The sequence below is a fragment of the Patagioenas fasciata genome, chromosome 8 (assembly GCF_037038585.1).
Source record: "Patagioenas fasciata isolate bPatFas1 chromosome 8, bPatFas1.hap1, whole genome shotgun sequence".
In the NCBI taxonomy this organism is placed as follows: Eukaryota; Metazoa; Chordata; class Aves; order Columbiformes; family Columbidae; genus Patagioenas; species Patagioenas fasciata.
Genome location: NC_092527.1, coordinates 37,505,931 through 37,530,881, shown reverse-complemented (window position 1 = coordinate 37,530,881; position 24,951 = coordinate 37,505,931). Strand labels below are relative to the sequence as shown.

The 24,951-nt window shown below is 39.2% G+C and overlaps 1 protein-coding gene across 1 annotated transcript in view; it reads right to left on the bottom strand.

The window, feature by feature from the left end:
- Positions 1-24,951, bottom strand: part of PLPP4 (phospholipid phosphatase 4) — a 56,653-nt gene that overhangs the window by 19,482 nt on the left and 12,220 nt on the right. Inside the window, exons 2-5 of the mRNA XM_065843969.2 lie at positions 17,280-17,388; positions 12,949-13,039; positions 10,193-10,256; positions 8,542-8,666 (exon numbers count right to left, since the gene is read on the bottom strand). Of these exons, the coding sequence (XP_065700041.1) occupies positions 8,542-8,666; positions 10,193-10,256; positions 12,949-13,039; positions 17,280-17,388 (389 nt within the window). The remainder of the gene's footprint in view (positions 1-8,541; positions 8,667-10,192; positions 10,257-12,948; positions 13,040-17,279; positions 17,389-24,951) is intronic.

Sequence of the window (24,951 nt, the reverse complement as noted above, 5' to 3'; positions counted from 1 at the left end):
GAGATGCCTTCAACCTAATAACTCTGTGAATCAAACTAGAAGCTGATATGAACAAGTCTGGTGAAGGGACTTGAACACAAGACCTATGGGGAGAGGCTGAGGGAGCTGAGGTTGTTTAGTCTGGAGAAGAGGAGGCTTAGAGGTGAGCTCAGCACTCTCTAGAACGACCTGAAGGGCAGTTCTAGCCAGGTGAGGATTGGGCTCTTCTCCCAGGCAGTCAGCAATAGGACAAGCGGGCATGGGCTTCAACTCTGCCAGGGGAAATTTAGGCTGGAGATGAGAAAGCAATTCTGTGCAGAGAGAGTGGTCAGCATTGGAATGGCTGCCCAGGGAGGTGCTGGACTCACCGGCCCTGAAGGTTTTTAAACTGAGATTGGACATGGCGCTTAGTGCCATGATCTGGTCAATGGACTGGAGCTGGACCAAGGGTTGGACTTGATGATCTCTGAGGTCTTTTCCAACCCAGTCGATTCTGTGATTCTGTGTGAAATTAGCAAGTGATTATTCATTTATTCATAGCAGACACGTTAACTTCAAGATGCATATGTGGGTATTCATGACAATCATGGGATCGATCAGCCACTGCCTGCCAGTACTAAGTCCAGCTGCAAGGAGATTAAATTAACGTCTCACCAAGCCATTCTTTTTTTCCTTCAGCACAAAGGTACCAAAACCAGCTTTATGCAACTTCCTCAAATCTCTGAACAGCAGTCCTTGCCTGATAAACACATCTTAAATAGTTCTGATCAATTCAGAAATAACACATTTAAAAATAGTCACTAAATAAAGCTGAGGCCAAAACTCTGGCAACTGCAATATGCTTGCAAATGTTTTGAGTAGAATAAGAGCCTAAAGGGAGTTCTATCATGATAAATTAATCACTTCCTCTAAGAAAGCAAACAGGGTCAAAAATTTGGCATTTCATTCACACAGGTTTTTTGGTGTTTCTAAATAAAATGTGTTGTGCTACTATTATTTACCCATATTTGCATCACTACAGTCGTATCAGCATGTAAGATATCTGACTGTCTAAGATTTTTTTTTAACCTAAACAACCTATTTTACTGAACAATATTTGAAGCAAGTCTACATTGCTGAATTGCTATTTTTTTCTAAGAAAGCTTCAGCAGATAAATCATTCAGAAATCATTTACGTAGTAAGCGGATCAGAATACAACACAATGGGTTTTGCTGCTGTTGCAAAGCTGTATTTACATCAGAACGATGTATCACTTGTTGAGCTGAGATATTAAATAGGTCTCTGGACACACCCTTTCTCTGTACACAATATGGCTTTGGATATATTATTTATTATGACAATCTGGATCCATACTTTTAAGCCAAAATCTTCACAGCTAAAAACTTAGGAAAATTAATTTCAGGCAGTAACTAAAACAAGACTTGGATTTTCCATTAATTTGTGCTTCTAAAACATGCTTTTCTTGATAGCTGTTTTTCCTATCTTTGGAATATCCCTCAGTTTCTAACTCTTCACTCCGTAACCTGCCTATTAGTCTCCCTTCATCACACACACAAACTATGTTCAACTCTTTCTCCACCTGCAGAAATCTATTTTCAGTCCTGAGAAATAGTGCTTTAAATCAATTACCAGGCAGCATACAAACAGTCTAAAAATATCCAGGAAAGTAGACTGGTGTTCATTCTTTGACTGTAGCCTGATTTGGTCAAAGACTCTGTCCATGCACTGCACAACTGTAGTTTTTTCCATAAAGATCCTTCAAAAGATCTGACCTAAAATCATTTTTTGTCAGTAGTAATTAAACTATTTGTAGGTGACAGTCTCTTCTGTTAAATAAATACGAAAAAGTAAAACTACCAGATACTAAGGCCAGCCTTTCAAAGATTTCAGACCTAAAGCATGGAAACCTGCCTCAGTTCCTTCGCTCCACTTCTCAAATTGCCAGATTTTAAATGCATCCTTAAAATTAATTTCCTTGCTTCGCATCATACAGCTCCTTATGGGATTTTCAGAAGACTAGAGCATATATTGTGATGGCATCTATTTTATAGGGAATCTGTCTTCAAACACTTGTCCTACATAGACTGTTCCACAAGTGATGCTATCCGATGGGAACCCAACACCTAAGCTTACCCTTACACGGGCAACTTACAGCCTGTACAAGTACAACATGCACTGATGATCACTCTGTATCACCAAGAAACATATAAACAGGCTTTAAAAGAGAATATCAGTGGTACGCTGACAGCTCCTAAAGCATCATCTTAGTCTTTGTATCAACTGATGGTGTAAGTGTAAGGACCAAGGGAGACTTGAACTTCTGACCTACTACTGTTCATTCCAGCACATCATGCATCCCTCCCTCCTCCTCCTCATCTTATCTAGTTCTACCATGCAATTCTTTCAGATATGACCAGATGTTATCCAATGTTTTCAATACTTGGAGAGTTCCACAGTGCAACAGCCCAAAGAATTATCTCCTGAACTGCTTATTAGTGCATTTGGTGAGAAAAACAAGCAAATGTGCTACCAATTATATACACAACTACAGAAAATAAGGTTAGCATGGCAGGAAAAAAAATGCAGCAAATTAATAGAACACATGGTAAACTATAATATTAAACTGTAGCTTAATAGAGGAGAATCACACTGGCATGATGAATTCAGAGCAATTTGAAATGAGGCACCAAGCTCAGAAAAGAGATGTCCAATTAGGTGTCTCACGATTAGATCCCAGAGAGGTATTTATTCTAGAGTGAACTCTCAAACCATGTAATAACCAGCCTAATTTTAAGCTGCAGGAAAATCCTACTGTGTATGATGCTTAAAATTAATATAGGAACATTTTTTAAGTTGTCAGGAATCATCTGTATATCGTAACGAATTGATTTACTGTAAATGATACAAGAAGGCTTTTCCATCTTCAGTGTCTATGAATCTATGTGTGGACCTGAAAGATGAGGTCTGTTTCCATACTGAGCTCTGCAAGATTTCAGTGTACACGGCTTCCAAAACAGATAGAGGATAGCAGATATTCCCAAACTTTATATACAAACTGAACAGGTTTTGCATTTTAAGAGTTCAAGAGTTTAACTGAGCTCCACTGTTCAAAATGGGGAGTGAAAGGGAGGGAAAAACCTGCAGTATTTGACAGAACAAGTTTGTATTTCAGACACTATCAGGAGCATAAATTGTAAAGAGAATTTTACTGTAGTTCTCCCCCCACTTACAGCCACCTGACTGGTGATACAGCAACATCACAGCTACCTTACTGGTCATATACTTTCCTTTTCTCCTCTGCCTCTCTGTCATGACCCCCACTTCTTCTAGCAGCAGAATTGTAGTGTGTATCAGCTACAGATTGCTGCAGTTCATTCGTTCTGCTTGTAAAACTGCTGGATTTGAACATGCATCTTCCACTGCTTCAATTAATGGAGTAAGAACAGGGGGTTTTAAAACCAAAGTCAGCATCAGCTGATAAAAGACTAGTGTGGTTCAAACAAGTTATCATTGTCACTCTGTGCACCTATCCCAGAACTCTTTAGAGGTCCCGGGACATTATTGTCCCTTCTTCCTTTGCAACAAATGTGAGCTGCAAGTCATGAACCCTACTCCCACTTCTGCTGCACGTCAGGAGGTTGTGTGGAAACTATGCCCCCCAAAAATAAAAAAATACCATTCCCATCATATTTCAAACATAAGAAGAGGTTTCTTCAGAAGCTCACCACAAGAATGGCCAAATTTCTCCACTCCTTCCTATGGTCAGCACTTTTGGATGGTGTAACCGGCTTTCAGATGTTTAGAAACTCCCACTCTTCTCAGGGCCACATCTGAGAGAGACTTGCTTATTATTCGGATAACAAGCTGGCAAAGTACATCCAGAACAAACTCTGAAGAGTATGTGTGTTTACTCCATGTATCTTAGAGAGGTAAGTTATCTCCAAGGCAGGATGCCTGAAAACTCTCTGCAAGGTAACTGCACAGAAGACACACACAAAGGACACGGGCAGGAGGAAAAAATGCTGCATTTCTGATCTTCATGAACGACATTCTTTCAGTGAAGTATGTGCGTAGAGAAGCTGCAGGGCATCTTCGCAGGTAGTACGTTTAAATAGCATAAAACTGCCAATTGATTTTAAAACCATGGAAAAACGAAATATGGAAAAATAGACTTAGATTTTGGTCAGAACAGCTGCATATAAACCTGGGACTCAGCAATATCTTTGAACTAGTGGAGACAGGCAGGAATCTTGACTCCCTACCGCCAAATGTTGGTTCTCTCAAACAAGACATACTGGCAGTTCTACTCGAAAAGAGGCAAAACATGCTCCAAACAACCCAGACGGTCCAGGGACTTCTTTAATCCCTACTGTGTGAATTCAATGGAGTCACTGAACGTTGGGTTGTGCTCATGTAGATTCTAAACTGTTGCTGTTATTAAAAGTTATCAAGAGTCACCTAACTTCAACAGCCCTTCCAGAAAAGGAGGGCACAAGGTAGAGCTGGGAGCCAGCAGCCTTGCACGGGATATGCCAGCTCAAAGTACATTTCCAGCAGCCACTGCAGGTAGAGTTCTGCTCCTCATTCAGAGAAGGCAGTAACGACACCACTGTCTTCAAGTGGGTCAACCTCCTGTTCTGATTCGGTGCAAAATGCCTCATTTGTTTCAGGTAACTATAGCCTGCATCTATCAGCAAGTCACTCTTTGGTTATACAAAACAGTTTGTGCTCCATACAATGTTCTTATTTGTATTACATGCACTCCTTTGCACAGGGAGATGAAAGACAAGGTAATTTAAGCCAAGAACATCATCTGTTCTCTAATAAGGAGAACGCACACTCCTTCAGGGCAAAAGTTGACTCTAAAAGTGGGAGACAGGTAGTTCACATCATTTTTATTGAGTACACAAGGCCAGGCCAGACCATCTGGGGGTGTCAGTACTGTCACTCGTTATACATCCCTGCACTACATTCTTACAGCACAACATTCACAGCACCGCAGACTTTCTTGTTAAAGGTCTCGTTTTGCATGGATGAGGTTTCAGATCCTGCTATAACAAAGCTTTTGATTGACAGCCAGTCCAAGGAATGCTCCAGGAAAAACTGTTTGGAAGATGAAAATGGCTCTTGACTGAAGCTTCTAACCTCTCTTTATGAGCTGCCTGGTAGCTTTTACTAGTGTTTTATTTTCTTCATGTGTTCAAGTGAAGCAGAAAATACCAAGCTGTAGTAGGCTACTTGTAACTGTCATTCCAAGAGAGGCACCATAGTTTATTTTCTACTCTCATCCTCCCCATTTCCACAGCCATGAAAACTGAAAAGAAAAACCCACAAACAGTAACAGAAACAAATAACCTTTTTGTGGTGCCACTTCATGCATGCCACAACAAATGGAGAAAGGATGACAGAAATCTGAAGAAATCAACTCCTTCATTTTACCTATTAGCAATTTTATGTCGAAAGGAGGGAGAAAGGAGCCAAGAAAATATCTTGGACTAAGTTTATGGAAGGAAAGTTTGCAATTACCTACATGTTCAGAAGTCAGGAAGTCAGCTTTTAAAAGCTGAGATATGTGAATAATTTTTCATAGGGAGTGGGAGGTCAAGGAGTTACAGTTCATACACTACACAAAACAAAGTACTGAAAATGTAGAATTACAGCAAATTTTCCGAATGTGAATTATTGTATCAACATCCTCATTGTTTCCTATGTCTGGGAAGGTAGTACAATGTTGTGTTTCCCATAATATTTTTTGCTTTTCACTCCTCAGTCAAGTGGGGGATGAAGTAATAGCAAGAAACTAAAATTATTATCACAACTATAAACTATTCTTGATAAAATAATATGAACAATCCTGGTTACCTAAATAATTTTGCTACACAGAAGGAGCAGAGTTCAGCATTGCAATATTATAAAACTAAAATTATTTTCTTCTCCATTATAAGACTAAAATATGTATGGATTTTAAGGCTACAAAACATACAGTCTTGTCAGAGACTTGGAAAGTTAAGTACTTCAAACAGGTTTAGAATTGCCTCACTGTAGCACACACTTACCAACAGATAAAAATTACCACATGTACAATATCTTTTCATTCTTATCACATTGTAGTAAAAGGCTTTGTAGTGGAAAATACAGTTAACTCAGCCACATGCACACAGTGTTTCTAATCCGTGCAAACCCAAAAGCACACTTCGCAGCCTTGGAGTAAACTGTTTCATTTCAGTAAAGGAAAGTGACCAAATACAACACTTGTTGATGGCTGGTCTGTATATTCTAGTACATCAGTGTACACATGCACTTATTTTAAGCCTTTGTTGTGATACATTGACAAAACATTTAACCAAGAGGATTTCAAATAAGTGTGACAACCAGATATGAAGACAGACTACAAATAGCAATAAATACGATTTGTTCTAAGCAGCATACAATGTATTCCGCTATTGTCTCTTTAATGTAATTGAAGTTTATATACAAAACTTGAGACATCTAAGTTGGTTTGTCATTTAGGACTATGAAGCTTATATCCATAAATACCTACTTCTCCCTTATCTGTTTCTGGGACTCAGACAAGAAAAAGGTATCACAATCACCTTAGAACTTCATTCACCTCATTACACAACTTGTTTGCAATATATAATTCGGCATGATTAGACAATCTGAAGGTAGTGCTTCTCAAAAAGATCAGAAAAACAAATTCCAGATATACGACATACTGGTACTCAGCTGACAGTTTTTGGAAACAGAACAGCACAAGGCAACAAACAATACGGGACATGAAAAAAATGTTTACAGTAATCAAGTTATTTTACAGCTGAAAAGAGGTTTTATTAGACACTTGACATAAAACACCCTAGAAGTCAGGAAGGAACCTTTTTAAACATCTGAGTTAGCACAACTAATTAAATCAGACATATGGGTTTTCATAAAGCCACCCAAACCTCTGTCAGGACACAGCACAAGCTAGGAGGAACTGATCAAATTATCAGACCTAGGTTGAGGACCCCCCCAAAACCAAGTGGAGTGACAAGTGACCGTGCTGTCTTAGGAGCACACAAGAAACCACAGAAACTCCAAACTGTGCCCAGCTTACCTCTGTTCCCTGCCCACCCCGTCCTCTAAAAAAGGTACTATCGAGAGATCTTTTCCCCATCACATGCTACCTACATTCTGCCTATTCTCCTCCGCCTGTGTGAGCTGGGAACAGAGCTGCCATTCATTCCCGCCTGTGCCCATGCAAAGCAGTTCAGCGGTAGTAAACATCTGTCCTGGTTTTGTTAAAAAACAAGTTTCTCTTTTAGTGAATTTGCCTGTCAGCTAAAACCTTCATATTAGCTGCATTTTCCTGGAGAACCAGATACATGTTTTGGTAAACATAGCAATGGAATGCAAAGTTATTGATAAACATGAATGGCCATCTTGCAAGAGGGGCAATGAGAAACAGGTGACCAAGAAACTGACCAACTGTGTATAACATTCCGTTCACAGGAATACTTCATCTAAAAGCGGGAGATCACGAGGATCTCGTCCCTTTTTTGTCCCTTTTCCTCTTCCCTTCTGCTTATGGCCGACATTAGGAGAGGACCTTGCGAGTCATCCCTGCGAACTGAGGCCTAGTGAGAGACTGAATCCAGCTCCGGTTGGCTACAGAGTCCAATCCAGGACTTTGGGTGCTGGCTCTGCAGTTGCTGAGACTTTCAAGATTGGTTTTGTATATTTTGTATTATTTTCTCTATTCTTATCAGTAGCATTAGTAAAACATTTTTAATTTTTCCAACTCTCTTCTCTCTGTCCTTCTTTTCCTCCCGATCGCCTGTGCTGAGTGGGAAGGGGGGAGAGGGAGGAGCAAAAGGAGGAAAGCGGGGAGGAGAGGAGGTTAACAACACATCTCCCAGGGTTTTATTGTCACCCCACAATCATAACCCTCGAAAACATCTGAACATGGAAGTATAAGAACCCCTCAGAATCAAGAGCATCCCTTCTTTAGCCACAGGCAGCAGTGGATACTGTAAGAAAACAGGGACTGAAAGAATCATCCTTGTACTGACAGCTTCTAGTGCCATAGAGACTTCTTGAACCTTTGTACCCCATTAATTAGGATGAACAGCACACAAATGATGCACCATGATCTCTGTGTATTCCTTTCCACCCCTTCCATCTTCAAGCATACAACCTCCCGCGAATGATAAAAGCAGTTGAACTGTCTTTGTGACTTGAACTCTGGTTTAATGCATCTAATACTTGAAAGACATTAAACAGATTTTGTGAAAACTCTGCAGGTCAAACATGCCTTGTCACATTTCATACTTCAATGGAATATGATAAAATAAATATTTACTATACGGACAAAGGTTGCATACAGAGGTCTGCATTAGGGAACAGACTCCCCCTCAGCACCAGACTGTTTTCTTTAACTTTAAATAGTGCTTCACTCTACTGATAGTCCTGCTATGGCCCCTCCAGCAAAAATCAGGTTCATGATTGAGCAAAAAAAAGAGCAATTCTGAAACACAGACAGGACAGCTTTTTACAAAAGAGGCACTGCATTTAAATGAACTTACAGGAAGAGTGGATACTCGGGAAGCTTTTTCTGCCTTCAGACACCAGATCTGGATCACCTGTGCAGTGCATTTCAGAGTTCATTACTCCATCTGGAAAGCAGCGGTAAAAGAAATCGGGACGCGGTCTACAAAAAACACCATGGATATCAAAAATATAAAAGCTGTAGGAACAAATAAACCTCAAAGTGATTATTACATTCACTGGTTATTACAGAGTTCATCCCCTCTTGCCTTAACACAGCAATAGAAAATACAGAATTATTTAGGTTGGAAAATACCCTTCAGATCATATAGTCCAACAGTAAATCTAACACTGTGAAGTCCACCACTAAATTCCCTCAATTCAAGGTCACATTTTTGCAGGCAGGCTCTTTCAGAGAAGTTTCAAGAGCCGCATGCAAGTGGGAGTTGTCTCAGAAAACAAACACGCAGGGTTATTCTTGCTCAGAGCAATCAATCTCGCACAGCACCTCCAGTGACAGAGCAACGTAGCGTAGGAACTCCACAAAAATTGTACAAGTCTTGCCAACACATCTAGCTGAGAACAGGGCCACAACTTAGGCTACAAGATTGGCACCAAAACCACCAAATTCTAAACCCAACCTTGATGCTGACTCTCTAACTGCACTGAACAAACCTCTGAGTTTCTTCTGACCCTGCTCTGAGCTGAATGAGAGCACGTGGGTTTGACTGGTGTCATCCTGATCCCGAGCTAATAAACCAGATAGAGAAGCAAGGCGAACAACCACAGATTCAGAGACAGGCTGACTGAGCAACTAGTTGGGTTGGAGTGCAGACAAAATGAGCTCATGTCTGCCTGAAGAAGATGGCACAGACATTCTTAATTCTATTTCAGAAGCACTCTTAGAAGTGCCAAGTACCATTATTGTCAGGGCATCAGTACTGCAGCACAGAGGGTTCATCAGAAACCAAGCACAAATACAGCTTCCACGATGCTGCAAAACAACAAAAGCAGCACTGAACTCTACTATAAAGAGTATTAATACAAGGCAAATATATATTTTTCAGCTGAAATTATTTAAAATTTTTATTAATAGCCAAAAAAACACCTGGAAAAAACTATTTTCCAAAGACTTGTTTGCTAGCATTTGTCTGAGCCCTTGATTCAAATTTATGCTTCCCTAAAAAAATGGCCTACTTATTGCTCAGCTCCAGAGTTTGTCCTGCCATGGATCTTAGTGTTACCTTGAAATACCAGATTCAGTAATAGGCTTCCCACAAAAATGCAGGCAGTGGATTATATAGAGACTCAACTGATTCCTCTTTAATCAGAGTAGTAGCACTGGCATCTTAAACTCCCACATGCTGTGACTCTTCCCTTCTGTGTCGCCAATTTAATGAACTGATTTCACCTCACAACTTTCCTTTCAAACTCCTCGTTTATCTGGATCCATCAACCAGTCAAACAAATAACAAAACACAAGGGCACAGGTTCCTGCCACAGTTGGATATCACATAATGAAGTTGTACGACACCAGCACCAAGGGAAGGACAGATTCACAGGGGCCCATTCCAATTCAATGTGCTTCGGAGCAGCAGTTCTCTTTTTATTAAGATGTATTTTATTTATCAGTCTGCCTCCATTTCTCCTAACAGTTAAAGCAATCATTTATAACATGACAAGACTTACCTTCCCACTATTAATTTAATAGTATTTGTGCAGACGCCATTCAGAGCTAGAGCCAAGGAAACAGCTACAAAACAGAATGAACAAACAGAACAATAATAACCTAAATACCAAGCTATAAATTGCAGCATTACACCATTTGATTTATAGACTGAAACCTTTACTGGACTGAAAACTGAATGATCTTTGCAACCTATTATTTTTCCTTATTGCCCAGACTAAGGACAAACCCCAGGGCACCATAATAATCACATCACTTTGTTCTGCTTTTACTCTTGAGAAATCTTATTTCCTTATGCAAAGCCCGTTTTCCTACCAAGCCCTTTGCACAGGCATAAATTATCAAAGGGAAACAATTATTAGAGAATCAAGTACTGTGTTTATTAGTTTTGCAGTTTACCAAAGGAAAATCTTAGCCTCTTTGGGTCAACGACAATTCCTGTATAGAATAGACACATCAGATAGACATACACCTGTGTATATATGTACGTATCCATATGTATGAAGCAATTAAACAGTCCACTTTCAGGCTAAACAATTTCCTTTTCACTAAAACTACAATTGGATGATTTTTTATTTTTCTTTCAGAAAGATGTGAATGTTTTGACTAAAAATCCTGACACTTTCCCCTTACATTTGCTGCAAGGATTAACCAGTTTTCCTTATAAAATTGGAGTAATAAACAGGAACTGTCACACTAGGTATGACTGAATCATCTCTTATTTGTATGTGCATGCTGAGTCCCTAGACTTTCCAAAGAACCTTATCAAAAGCCTGTGAAGATCTCTGCCTTGACTTCAGTGGCACTTGGATCCAGTGTATACAGCCCTTTTAGATTAAAAGTGATTTAATGTTGCAAACATAGCTCCCTGGTACAATACAAAAGCCACTGAATTTTATTTCTCATCAGAAAAAAAAAAAATTATCAAGCGTCTGATTTGCAGCAGAACAGTTACAGTAATATAACATTTGATTACAACAGATACGTGAACTATTCTTTCCTTGGACTGGTGCCCCAGATGCTGCACTTCAGCAACACCCATCCTGACTCCATAAAATCGTTGTCTCAGGATACTACAAATCATGAAAATATGTGTGTTGTACGATCTATTTTTCTTTATATTTCTCTGTTTTTCTTTGCTCTCATTTTGTTCCCTGCAGGAAAGATTCATACTACCCATCAAAAGTTTTATAATCTAGTCAGTAGAGAGATGTCGGCACTTCCAGGGGAAGGATTAAGGGCTCCTACATTAGGAAGCTAACTACCCCTTACCCTAGATGCGCTGAATCACCTTCTTTATATTAATGGCTATACAAGGGGCAAAGCATTTTCACATCCTTTTAACCTTTAATCTCTTCTACACACGATGCCTAAAGAAATTCACCTTTTGGAGGACTTGCTGATCATTCATTATGAACATTAAGTGCCAGATCTCAGCAAATCGGCAAAGCTCCACCAGAATTAATGAATCTTACAGTACACTTGAACATAAATAAATCACAGGAAGTTCCACACTTAGTGCACATATTGAACAGGAATACCCTGCAGAACAAATCAAGGCTGGGGTTTCCTTAAAGTCTGGGTAGCGAGGAGAATACTGGGGAAGCTGCCAAGTTTTCTCCTGGGCCTTATAGAGGGAATCATAAGAGAAGTCAAGAACAGCAAAGAAAATGAACGTCTCTTTAGAACAAAAAGGTGAGAATAAGTGATGCCGAAACTAATCCAAAGCTCCTTTCCTTCTTAAACAACAGAAAGTGAATATCAGAACAGTGACTGTACTTTTATGAATCAGAGTTATTTCTACTGAATAGACTTGTTAGTAAAATATCACTAAAAGACATTTCAGAACTTACTACAAATGACTGGCAGCAGCCAAAACAAAACTAGGATCTTTCCACGCTTGTGTTAGAGCAACTGGAGAAAGACGAACCTATGTGAACCCTGCCTTGTCTAAAAAAAAATGCAGATAAATACTGCATTGGCATCCTGTTCAGCTAAGACAAGGCTGAGTATCAGTTTGACCTTACAATTCAAGGGCCAGTAAATTAAAGTGTAAATTAGCCACTAAAACAGAATTAGGTATATTCCAAACAGACTGCCAACAACATAGGTTAGCTGGAACAGTTTAAGACTTACCACCCCCATTGCCTACCGCCTCCTCTGCTTAAAGTTGTTGCCTACAACTGCAAATAGACCTCACCCATAACACAGCCATAGCAGTTCACAGTCCGGGATTAAGCGCACATTTAACTCCACTGGCAGTTTAAGATGAAACATCAGCTTGTGATCAGAAAAGCTGAGCCACAAGCACGGATTTTGCAATGGGAAACAGTAAACTGCGGGAGGTTAGAGAAAACCATGAGAGCAGAAATTTCCCACACTAAGCAGCTGAATCTCACAGGACTTGCCAGTCTAACCCTTGATTTAGAATAACTGCAGGTATAAAAATATGAGGTAAGTAACAGATGGGCTGTAACAGAAAAATACACACCTGAACAGTCACTCAGATGGTCTTGTCCTCACTGATCAATTCTGGCCCTTGCTAGTTAGATTGTGGAATTAAGGCACATAATTTGTACATTTAGAAACATACATAAAAGCAAAGGCTTTTGTGAGACGGCTTGCAACTATAACTGCACTGAAAACTACTGTAATGGACTGTAACAGAGACAGGTTTTCTTCAAGGCTTAGACTACAATTGGAATCAATCTCTGAGAGCTATCACATGTTTTCCATCTTGAAGTATAACATACTTTACCTAAGAAAGCCTCTTTAATTTCAGTCTTGTCTGTTCGCCGGATAATTTTCACCACAAAAATGACTGCTAGTGGTGTAAGGAATGAAATTGCCTGTAAGAGATAACAAATACCATGTGTGAGAGCATCAATTCTTTTTCAGTCCAACTGATTAATAATTAGTTACAGTTAGCTCCATTTAAACTAGAAGGCTGAATGATCTTTATCAAACTCCTGACCTTACGCAAAGTAGGATGATTTGTCTCTGCAGCTACAGGGCGACGAATACATTTAAACCCTAATATAACTGTGGGTTATAATTGATTTGTATTTGCCTGGAGCTATATTTAAAATGTCAGCTTCATAAATTAAAAAGCAACGGTCTATAAGGTCCACAAAATTCATACACTGATGCATACAGATCGTGTACATTTTTCCACAGTCAGCGTTGCTCCAGAAGGCAGCTCACCCAGGCTGCGCTCTCAGTAAGACCCTGTTCAACATAACAGACTCCAGCACCCACTTCCTGACTTTTTAAAATGCTCATTTACTTTTTGTTTTCTTTTTTAACTGTCATTGCTGAATGCATTGAGAAGATCGTGTCTTTATGATTCTTTCATTTACAAGTGTTTGGATGTGGAATCAACTGCTTGAAACACCACCTGAAAACCTATGAGTCTACTCATGTAGGAGAACCACATTCTTTCACTGTCAGTGCTGTAGGACAGGATTCCTCCTACAAGGAACCTGAAATGGGATCTGCACATCAATGCAAATACTCGATTCCCATGAACAGCATCTCCATTATCATAGAGCAATTAGGGTATTGGTTAACTATTCACTGGAAATGTACCCGTTACCCGAAAAGCATCCTACTTCATGCAGTATTCATTTACAGCAGTCTGTCCTTCCAGAGCAGGTATTTATTATCTTTCTCGAGACAGACCTATCAGTTTCTCCCAAGCACAACACCAGGGAGTTTTTCATTAGTAGTTTGCTGTGGAGACTATGATTTTTATTCCCAAATGGTCCCTTCTGCCTCAGACCTTCAATTGCAGAGGGAAAAGGCAACTTGTAGGCAAGGTAGTCCATTTATGCTTCTTGCTGGTTCCAGTTTAAGTTAATTAATTCCTTTTTGGAGTCACCAAACCTCTTCACAATCACATTTCAAAAGCATCTATTCTCTTGAAGAAAAGTGAAAATGGCTTTTTTTTGAACAAGGCAAAAATTAAACTCTACATGGCACAAGGGGCACCAGGGCTTAAGTAAGATTATGCTGTCTTTCTTTACTGAGGCTGACGAGCAACTTACCTCTTAAACAGCCCCACCGAAATAAGAAATAGACCCAGCGATTCAGGACAGAAGTGTGATAACAAAAGACGTGTGACTCTCTTCTTTTTATAACACATATTAATCTTAGTCCTCGTGTTATGCTTTTAGAATATCTAAGTAGGTAACAACAGCAAAACACACTGTATGTCTTATTTTGGTAGTGCACCTTGGATCAGATTCCCCTCAGCTGAATCTGGAAAAATTAAAACACAGTCTGGACTCTGCTGCCCTTTTTTATATTTAGAAAGGCAGGCGCCAGGTCTTGTGCAAAAAGGTGCATCATTTCCACTTGAATCTCACACGTGCCGTAGACAAACAGGAGTTTTAAGTTAGGATGCCAGTGCTCTGTTACTGCTCTAGAAATGCTCCCTTCTCTCTATCCTCAGCAATAGTTTAATTTCTGCTTTCAGAGACAAATAGTGAAATAAAACTGGCTAAAGCAAAACCTAGAACTATTAGTTTCATTCTGCAAAGTAAGGACTGCCACCAGGAAAGAAAAGAAGAAAGATATCTGCATTCCGTTATGGAAGAACATGCAGAAATATAGCCAGGCTGACAGGCTTATAGTGGTGGTTTAATGGAGTTAGAAATCTTTTGAACAAGCAGGAGCAGGAGAAAATATCAACAAAGAACAGAATTCAAGTAGCAGCTTGTTCCAAACAACTTCACAATCAATCTTCAGAAATTTGGTAAAACGGCAGATTTCTTCATATTTCACAAGCGTATGGATTTCTGAGAGAGATGAAGAACTATTCATGTTTGCAGTACATTGCTGTTCCTTACACCAAGGCATTAGCTCTTTATTCTGCAGCAAAATGAACGTATAAAGCAAGTTTGGCTAGCTAAAGACTCCTTTTTCTTTATTTTGCAAAAAGATTCTGTATGGCTCGTATCCGTAATGGATTTGGCAACAGCCTAATGAGCAACACTCTCCTCAGATGCACCTCAGTAATGTTTTCTTTTCCAGCAGTGAAATATTCCAACATTGCTTTGCTTTTGTGAAACATGGACAAAAATCTCTCTCATTCATTATTCATCCTGGCAAGCCAGGGATATGCTAAAGTTACAGGGACTCCCACATATGCATTCAAGAGAAGTTGACGGTACCTTACACTTTCCAAGAGAAGGAATATGCACTGACAGATACACAGAACAAGGCTCAGATGTTTTCAGCCCTTTATGGTTTGCTTGTTACACATGCAGAGGTCAGCTTTGTCTCGTTTGGATGTGGATCTGGAGTATTCAAAACATTTCTCTTGAATTCAGAGCTCTCAGCGTATAAAATTATCCAGTAGCTCAAACTCTGCTTCCTGTTAAGCCTTGGCCTACATGTTTCAATATCAGAGTACAACACTAGTGGCAAGATATTCTTTACATAATGAAAGCTTGTGGTCAATGCTAGGGTGGGATTTGTCTTCTTTTTAATTAAAGAAATAAGAAAATACATTTAGAAATTACCTAATTTTAGAACCTGTTCGCTGAGTTACTCAGATGCCAATGGTCAGAGCCAGAGAATGAAAATAGGTTCAAAAATGGCTTTTCCACTGCAGCAAACCCCTTTACAATGATTCACTATCGGTGAATAGCAAACCCCTGTACAATGATTCACTCTTGGTTCTTGAACTCTTACAAACACAGATCAAAGAAATCATGTAGCAGCATAATGCTCAACATAAGGAAAAACAGCAGAGTTAAACTCAGAGTCTTTCCCAGCACCACAACTTAACGTTTGGTTCTGTGAGTTTTTTGTTGTTGTTGTGGTTGGTTGGTTTTGTTTGTTTTTTGGTGGTGGTTTTTTTGGGAGTTTGGGTTTTTATTGTGTGTTGGGTTTTCGGTTGGTTGGTTGGTTTGTTTTTAACATAGCTGTTTTCCATTTCAGGAAAAACCTATATTTTCACCCATTCAGGCTGAAAAAGTCCTTAACAGATCTACTTCTTAATGCAAAATACGATATGTTGGTGAATGTAAAACTAGGCCTTCAGCCTCTGTCTAGAAGGCTAGGATATATTATCATCTCATAAATACGAAGCACCTTCTTTAAGTTGTTCCTTACTTATTTTTCAAGTTTCCGTAACTGAAGGCCCGAGCCTTTATTAAAAAAAAAAAAACCAAACAAACAAAGCAACCAACCACAAATTACATAGATGACTTCCATTTATTCTGAATTCAAATCTTACTCTGAAACGTAAAATCCTGGCTTAACTGAAGATACAGAAAAAGATGCTTTCACATAAGGGTACCAGGATCTGACCTCATCCGCCATGCCCATTCCCGCAAAATCACCACTCGCACTGATGGAAGCTTTGGCAAAAAACGATTTACTTGTTTGAATAGCCTGAGCTATAGCCATAATTTTTCTTAGCATTTCTGTAGTGGTCTGTCTTACTGAACTCTTACAGTTTTATATGTAGATTACTACAATTGTTAATTGTTGCTAGTGTAGGCTATCAAAACCATGAATTTTGAGAACCAGATAAACCACTAAAATCCAACAGCCAGTCTGTTTGTGAACGTGAGTTGTGCTGGGGAGAGCCAGAAGAACAGGACCAGCAGAAAAGCTCTATGGTATATTTAGTGTGCTTGTTGGCAGAAGCTAAAACAAAGGTTTTGCCTACATGGAAAAAAGTATCTAGAAGCAAATATCTCAGTGCTTAACATACGCAAAACAAATTGGATTTCAAAATTTAAGCACTTAATCTAATAAGAGCATGGCAAGGTTTTGTCAGGTCACCCAACCAGCTAATTCAAAAAGCTTCTCTAATCATTTCTCTAGCATGCCTCTTAAGTTAACACTAGCTTAACACTTAAACTGTAAAATCAACATTCATAAATTCAGTCACCTGGTAATGCTGCTTTTTAGAAACTCCCCATGATTTCCTACATTTTGCTATTTTCGACACCCCTGGTTTGGAAAACAATTGTCATTAGAATTAAAGGAACATCATACACCTTCCTACTGCTTATCAAATGGAAGTGTACTTAGTTTACAGCCTTCAATGACCAATAAACCTTTAGTACTTACAAACATAAGACGCGTAGGTATGTTGTCTGACTGCACCAAAGGATTTTTATACAGCCAAATCTCTTCAGGCTGGATAACCCGCTGGAATGGATCCAAAAATTCGGTAAAACTGAAAATAACAATTAAAAATAAATTGTTTTCACAGTTTAACATGATGACCATAAAATCCAGAAGAGTCCTGCTGATTTAAAGCTTCCCCTAAAGTTAAATATGATATGTTATCCATGAATTACCCTTGCAAAGCATTGCTATTGTACCTCACTGTTTTTTAGTACTACAATAAATACCCCCTTAGGAAAATTATTTTAAATTTATATATTCTACAACATTATAAAAGCTCCATAAACTTCTCTGTGAAGAATAAATTGTAATTTTATATTTTGTGGGAAAAGTGTGCAAAGAATGTTGCGGGATTAGAAAAATCACACAGCAGATGTTTTATACCGAAGAAGTTATATATCAGATATCAAATACAAGATATGTCTGTCAAGTGTCAAGATGCAGACTTTGAAGCATGATAGTTGTATTTGCAGGATCAGGAAGCAGAGAGAAAGAAGCAGCCGAAATGATTCATTCTACTGATAGAACAGATAACTTTAGAGAATACCTCCAAAAGAGACTTACTCTTAAAACAGGATGGGCTCATAGAAACACTTCTCTTGTATTGTGATTTGGCTGTCAAGCTTAAGAAGAATATAGTTCTACCAGAAATTTTGCAGTGTACCAGAACCAAAACTGACTGCCTTAATTTCATTCTCGTCATTTAACTCTCTTAAAAAAACAGCCAAACGAAAAAATAGAGCAACAAATCAACCAACAAACACCTACAATTTTGTAATTATGTTATTTTGAAATGAAGAGCATCAAATAAGATGTTGAGGTTAGATTGTCACAAAGTAAACTATCTTTGCAGCATAGGGGAAAGGGACCTGTGGGTCCTGGTGGACAACAGGATGACCATGAGCCAGCACTGTGCCCTTGTGGCCAGGAAGGCCAATGGTACCTGGGGTGTACTAGAAGGTGGGTGGTCAGTAGGTCAAGAGAGGTTCTCCTTCCCTTCTACTCTGCCGTGGTGAGACCACATCTGGAATATTGTGTTCAGTTGTGGCCCCTCAGTTCCAGAAGGACAGGGAACTGCTGGAGAGGGTCCAGTGCAGGGCAACAAAGATGCTGAAGGGAGTGGAGCATCTCCCTTATGAGGAAAGGCTGAGGGAGTTGGGGCTCTTGAGCTTGGAGAAGAGGAGACTGAGGGGTGACCTCATTAATGTTTACAGATATGTAAAGGGTGAGTGTCAGGAGGATGGAGCTAGGCTCTTCTCGGTGACAACCAGTGATAGGACAAGGGGTAATGGGTTCAAACTGGAACACAAAAGGTTCCACTTAAATTTGAGAAGAAACTTCTTCTCAGTGAGGGTGACAGAGCCTGGCCCAGGCTGCCCAGGGTGGTTGTGGAGTCTCCTTCTCTGCAGACATTCAAACCCACCTGGACACCTTTCTGTGGAACCTCAGCTGGGTGTTCCTGCTCCGGGGGGTGGATTGCACTGGATGAGCTTTTGAGGTGCCTTCCAATCCCTAACATTCTGTGATTCTTTTGTCCAGCACTGAAGCAGGAATTGTGATCTTTGACGGTAGTAAGTTTCAAAAGCTTTTTACGACTACATAAATTGTCTCCCTTCATTTAAACCATACTCCTTTTTTCCACAGTCCTTCACTCTCCTTTAACTCTGAAGTCATATCAGATTTCCTGGAAAGCTTTGCATTTACATTACCCATTTCAGGGCTGGTTTGCTGGAACTGACAGAACAGCTGTTGAGACAAGACACAGGGACCAGTTCTCTGCCCATGGAGCAGAGGTGTTGTGACCCAACATTTTTTTACTGTAAATTTCCCAAAGCCAAAGGCCTTAAACCTCTCCAAACCCAGGTTTTACACAAATTACAGCTACAACAATTGCCTTTGTAAATAGAAAAAGATCAAAGTAACTTCTAAAGCAGAGTAAAATTAAACTATACATATGCAACTCTCCCCTGTGAAAATGAGTCCTCAAATCTAGCCAAGTCAGCAATTTCCTGAACAACAGCAAGTCTTCTGGTTCCTAGGAAATCCTTCTTTTCATGCCCCCTGAGGACTGACCAGCTGTTCTTTATTTTCTCACCATAGTCTGTGATCTGTGCATCAGCTACAGCCTCCCACATCCCCAGCACACACAACTGCTGCCCCCCTTTACCTGAGCACACTCGGACTCCCACTAGACAGAAGGTACAAAACTCTTTGGCCGCTCCAAAGAGCCTAAAGTAAAACAACAAAATCTGAGGACCAAACAAGCCAAACACAGTCTTGTCACTTGTGCTGATAGTTATGTTTTCCTTACTGACCTCCATGGACAACTAGGTTCTTCTGGAAACTTCAAAGAGGCTGGTATTGCAAAGAGAATATTTACTACTATAGTCAGCTTCTTCACATCCAGTCTGACCCTTCTCTTCAAAGAAGGTGCAAGGTGAATTTCAGAAGTGTCAAAACACTTTGTTTCAGTGTTTTCAAAACAAAAAACATACATCTTTTTAAGTTTAAAAAACAATGGTTTGTGCAAGACTTGAAAGAGGGAAACATTTCCAAACAAGACCATTTCGAGGAAATAAAATCTCCATATGAAAAAGTCATCTTACAGTTTTTCTTTTCAACTAGAAAAATAATGGTTGATTTCTAGACACGGCAAATTTCCAAACTTCAGCTGAGAGTCCTAAAGTATATTATATTTATTTTCAGTGTTTAAAGATATTGATGGCAGCTAGAAGCAATTGACTGCTGGTTGAAACAGTTTCATTGCCAAGTAAAGTCACAGGCCTGGGTATGACATCCAACATGTGTCACCTGGGAGAGCTGAACAGCAAAGTTCACAGCTATATTGTCCAAGACTTCACATTTGTTATGAAGATTTATACAAGATCCATGGCCAGGATGTACTTTGCTGTTGTCATCTAAACATGAACAAATAGATAAGCACATGCACCTCCAGGCATACAAGAAGTTAAAAACACCAGCTGAGTTTCAATAACTATTAATACATGTCTCAGCCAGTTATATCATTTCTGACATGCTCCTCTGGGTATCTGCTGGTTTGGGTACTGTTTTGAGAAGTTCTCAAAGCACTGGTGGGACTGATGGACATGCCAAGGAATGCCTTGAAGCAAAGAAGTGTTCTTCGACATATCTACATCTTGAAGCATTTCTATTAACTGCAAAAAAAAACCCAAACCCACGAACATTTCTGCTTCAAGGTCAACTCAGCATATATCTGTGCACTTTTGGAAAATGCGTCACATTAGACCAGAGATTAAATTAATTTGACATGAGCGGAGGCCACAAGAATTAAAGGTTTGGGGCTCTTCTTGTTCTTTCGTTTCCCTTCTCACTGTAAAGTAAGAAAACTAAGATTAAAGTATCGTTGTTTAAATCTGAGAAAGTAAAGAAAAACGAAATTCATAGCTCTCACAAGAATCATATTATGACACTGCAAATACACACTAAGTCATAAGATTGAATCCTTTAAGAGTAATATAACACATATGCTGAAGATGTGGAGCTATGATAACATAAATAGTATCTGATTCCAATTGAGGACTGATTTTCTGGTTAGAATACACTCACTGTCTTTGTACTCTTCTAAAGAAAGATTCATTTCAACAAATCCATCAACGATGGTAATAAATATTATAATGACTATTTTATTTAATAACAGCAGGTTTTTATACACTACATATTAAATCTGATTATGTATCCATTTCCTCTGACTCATGTTCTGCCAAAAACAGCATTCAAATATGCTGAAACATAATGAAAAAAATTGCTGAAACTGTGTAAAATAATTTCTAAATCACAACTGAAGGGAAAAAAAAGCAGATGTAGAAGGCAGCAGATCTTTTCGTGTGAACAATTCAGAAACACAAAGTAAACAGTTAAAAGAAAGTGACTATATAAAAGAAATCACTTTTTTTTCATCTTCAGAAAGAGCTCAGCTGCTAATTAAATTTTTATGCGGAGACTCATATGAGAACAATTCTCTTCTTTTTTGAAGCATCACCAATGGGCGACTGGGTATGAGATTTAACTAGCTTGAAGGCAATTCCCTTTGTACGCTATTAAACAATCATGAGGACATACTGGTTTCTAAGCTGCCTGACACTTTCTTCGTCCTAACCAAAAGTACAGTCTATCACTATTCATAAGCCAGCACAAGCTTGTTTAAATGACTAGTTGTTATTAGAAATTAATGTAATCCTTTGATAAAGAAAACGGGTTTCTAGACATCTTCTGTTATGGCTGAAAATACAGCTTAATCATCTAATGTCCCCCAGTAGCAGGTGGGCAACTTAGGAAGCTTACCTTGTATTAGTACATGAAAATTTAGTATTGCCTTTTTGGCCTCAGATTTTCTGCATGTTTACATATTCATCCACCATTTTTAACAGCTTAACAAGCAAGATTTTGAGCACTTCAGGCTGATAAGATATATATTTAAGGCATAAAAGGCCTTGCATTAACTTCAAGAGGTTTAACTGTGACTTTCAAAGCAACCTAAGAGAAAGAGGAGCCGTAATTCCAAAAAACCACCAGTGAAGAACAGGTACCCAAGTGCCAGAGGTTGCATTGGACATCCCAACATTACTGCCTAGAACACTACACTAAACAAAAATGTTGTTCATTTCCAAGGACACAGCATTTCCAAGTTACAACTTCATTACCATTTAACAGAATATAGCCCTTTAAGATAATTTCTATGCAAGCACCACATCACAGACCGATCAAGGTAAAAGTACACAGTAGTTTTGTCATAATATGGACTAATAACATTTTTAATGAAACCATTTGCTAGTAGTGAGTGAATCAAACATTGCGTAAGTGTCCTCACAGAGTCTTTGACCTGCGCTTCCACCATGGTCTTCACCTCCCATAAGAGCAGGATATCATTTAGCACCTCACCTTTTTGTTTCAAACACTGCAAAGTCGGTAAGACAGAAATCTTTAAGTTTTAGAGTAGCAAAGTATGTTCCCAATCTAGCAACAAGACCAGGACAAGAATAGGATAGATGGGCCTAACATTAGGATTGTATTGTTGCGTCCTGTTAGCACAAGATACAAACTACCAGCAAGGAAATCATGACGAGCATCCACCTTAGAAGCACCTATTAGCATTACAAGGCTGGCTGCTGGCCAACAGCCCCATTTGCAGAGAGTAACAATAGGAAATCACACCAGACATGACACGGGGGGCTTTTGTCCTGGCAGACCCGGGGACACAGGTATCTGCTCCAGGAGTGTCCATAGCACATTGGAAGGTTAGGGATTGCTTCCTGGTCTTGAGCATCAACTAAAGGATGTACAAAGGGGGTTTATTTGGGAGGGTTGGGTTTTTTTCCTTCTGCCTTGTGTTTGAAGAATCACTCTTCTTCATAGACACAGGTAAGTGTCGTCCCAAGCAAGAAGTGACAATAACTAAGGAAGGAGAGGACAGATAAGTACATGTGGCATGACAAAGCCCCAGATGAGAATGGACAGGAACAGGTGACTGTGATACGCAGTCTTTCATACCTAATGCCCAACACTCCTTCTTCCTAAGCATCATCTGTTGATCAGTAAATCTGATCCTAAAAAGGCTTCATATGCAATTCCTCATTTGAACAAGTCATGAAGAAACAACAGCAAAGCCACAGATATTCATGAACCTCTCTTAGAAATCACTTCTGAAGGCTTGTGAAATAAAAAGTTTGGCTCTGACTACCATTCCCTGACGGCAAAACTCTGCGAGAGTCAACTCGCTGCTGCCTTTCCCACAGACGCGGATCAGCTGTGACTGTGCTATAGGAACTCCATTCTGCACTTTCTTACATGGATATTTCCTTGAGTATTCCCCAAACCAGGTCTCAAATCTAGTAGCAAAAGCTTTTATAGTGTACTTGCCATGTTAAATTGTGCAATCAGTTGTCCTGCCACTAAAACTGCATAGTCGTGAGTAGCATCGGTGAGCCTGAAGCTGGTAGGGCTCTGTGTAAGTTGGCCTAATTGCAGGGTATATGCACAATACATAACTCAGTGAGAAATTCTCACATGCTCAGTTTGCAGCCCCAATATTTTGAACGAAGAGCCATAAAGTAGAACACATCATAGGGCACAACAGCTGTGGAGGTAAGAAAACTATATTCCAAAAGACAATTTGCTTTAGGGGTTTCCAACTAGTGACCTGTGCTAAAGAGACGAGTCCATCGCACTGAGCACAGCTTATTCACATTGCCTTTGCTCACGTTTGAATCCAAGATTTAACTTATCCATTCTGAAACATACTAATAGAGGGAAAAGCATTCATATCACATTATTTGATATAACTGGACAGAATAACTTATTGCCATGCCATGAGAAAACTTAGTCTTGTTTATTCCCTATAGGTAATATTAAGGAAACAAACAAACAAGAAAAAAAGTAACTTTTAGTGGTTATTTTAGGAAAACCTGCAAAGACAGGCAAAACATGAAAAGCTTGAAATAGTCTGTGAGTGGAATGCAAAATTAACAGACTGAAGCAGACAGGATAGTGATGAGGTGAGATAAGAAACAACACCTGTGGTTTATCACTGTCATTCTGCTCACTACATGAACGTTGGAGGAGTTAAGTTTCTGAAATGCTGCTGTCTGTGCATATCATTGCGATGAGATTGCTCAGAGGTTAGCATAAGGAACGTGATCTGAGCCAGGTAATTTCAATAGTGCTTTGGGAAATCCACAGTTCCCCAGCTATCAAGAAAAAACTATGTATTGGGGTACAAAAAATATGACCCACGCCCAATTATCAATGATGAACTGCAATTTCACTGAGGAAGAAGCTGACATGAATTAAAAATATAATCCCAATGCTCTAGTTTTGATAGAAAGATAAACCTTCCCTATTGTTAAGGCACAACACTATTTATCAAGAGATTTGATGTTTTCTGCCACTGTTTACAAGGCAAGGTAGGGCAAATCATTCCAGCCAGCAGTGTCAACATCAGTATCAAAGCAAGACTCCTAATGCTGTGCTTTGTGCAGTTACTGCTGACAGGCACTGAAGTAGGAAAGCAATAGCTTTAGCTTCTCCATGACATAAAATGTAAAGAGTTAAAACTCTAAAATACATTAGAATTTATATTGCAGTAGATATTGATTGTGTAAGAAGCATGTGCATGAGAACAGAAATTTATGTTTTATCAGTTCTTCATAGGCTTTGATGGAAAAGCATTGTTATAACCATCATCTGGTAACTGCACTAAAACCAGTTCATTAAGTAATTTACATTCACACTCAGAGATACAGAGACATCTGTATCAATATATTATCTCTACCTTTTTAACAGCTAAAAGCTTATATTTCACAATACAAGGCCATGCAGTGTATACACCTACTGCTTCTGATTAACAAGCTATAATCCTAATATAGAGCTTTATTGGGTTTGAGTGTTCTGAGGGATACAGGGTAGTTAATATTCATCAGGAACACCCTACAAAGAAAATTCAGAAGCTGCTTTTATTGCTACAGAAATGAGAAGATCTGATGCCTCTCTTCATTTGCAATAACCTTATTTGTAGGCAAGTATTTACCAAGACTGAGAGGAGTGCCAGCAGAAAGTAAATGGGAAAGAAAAATGT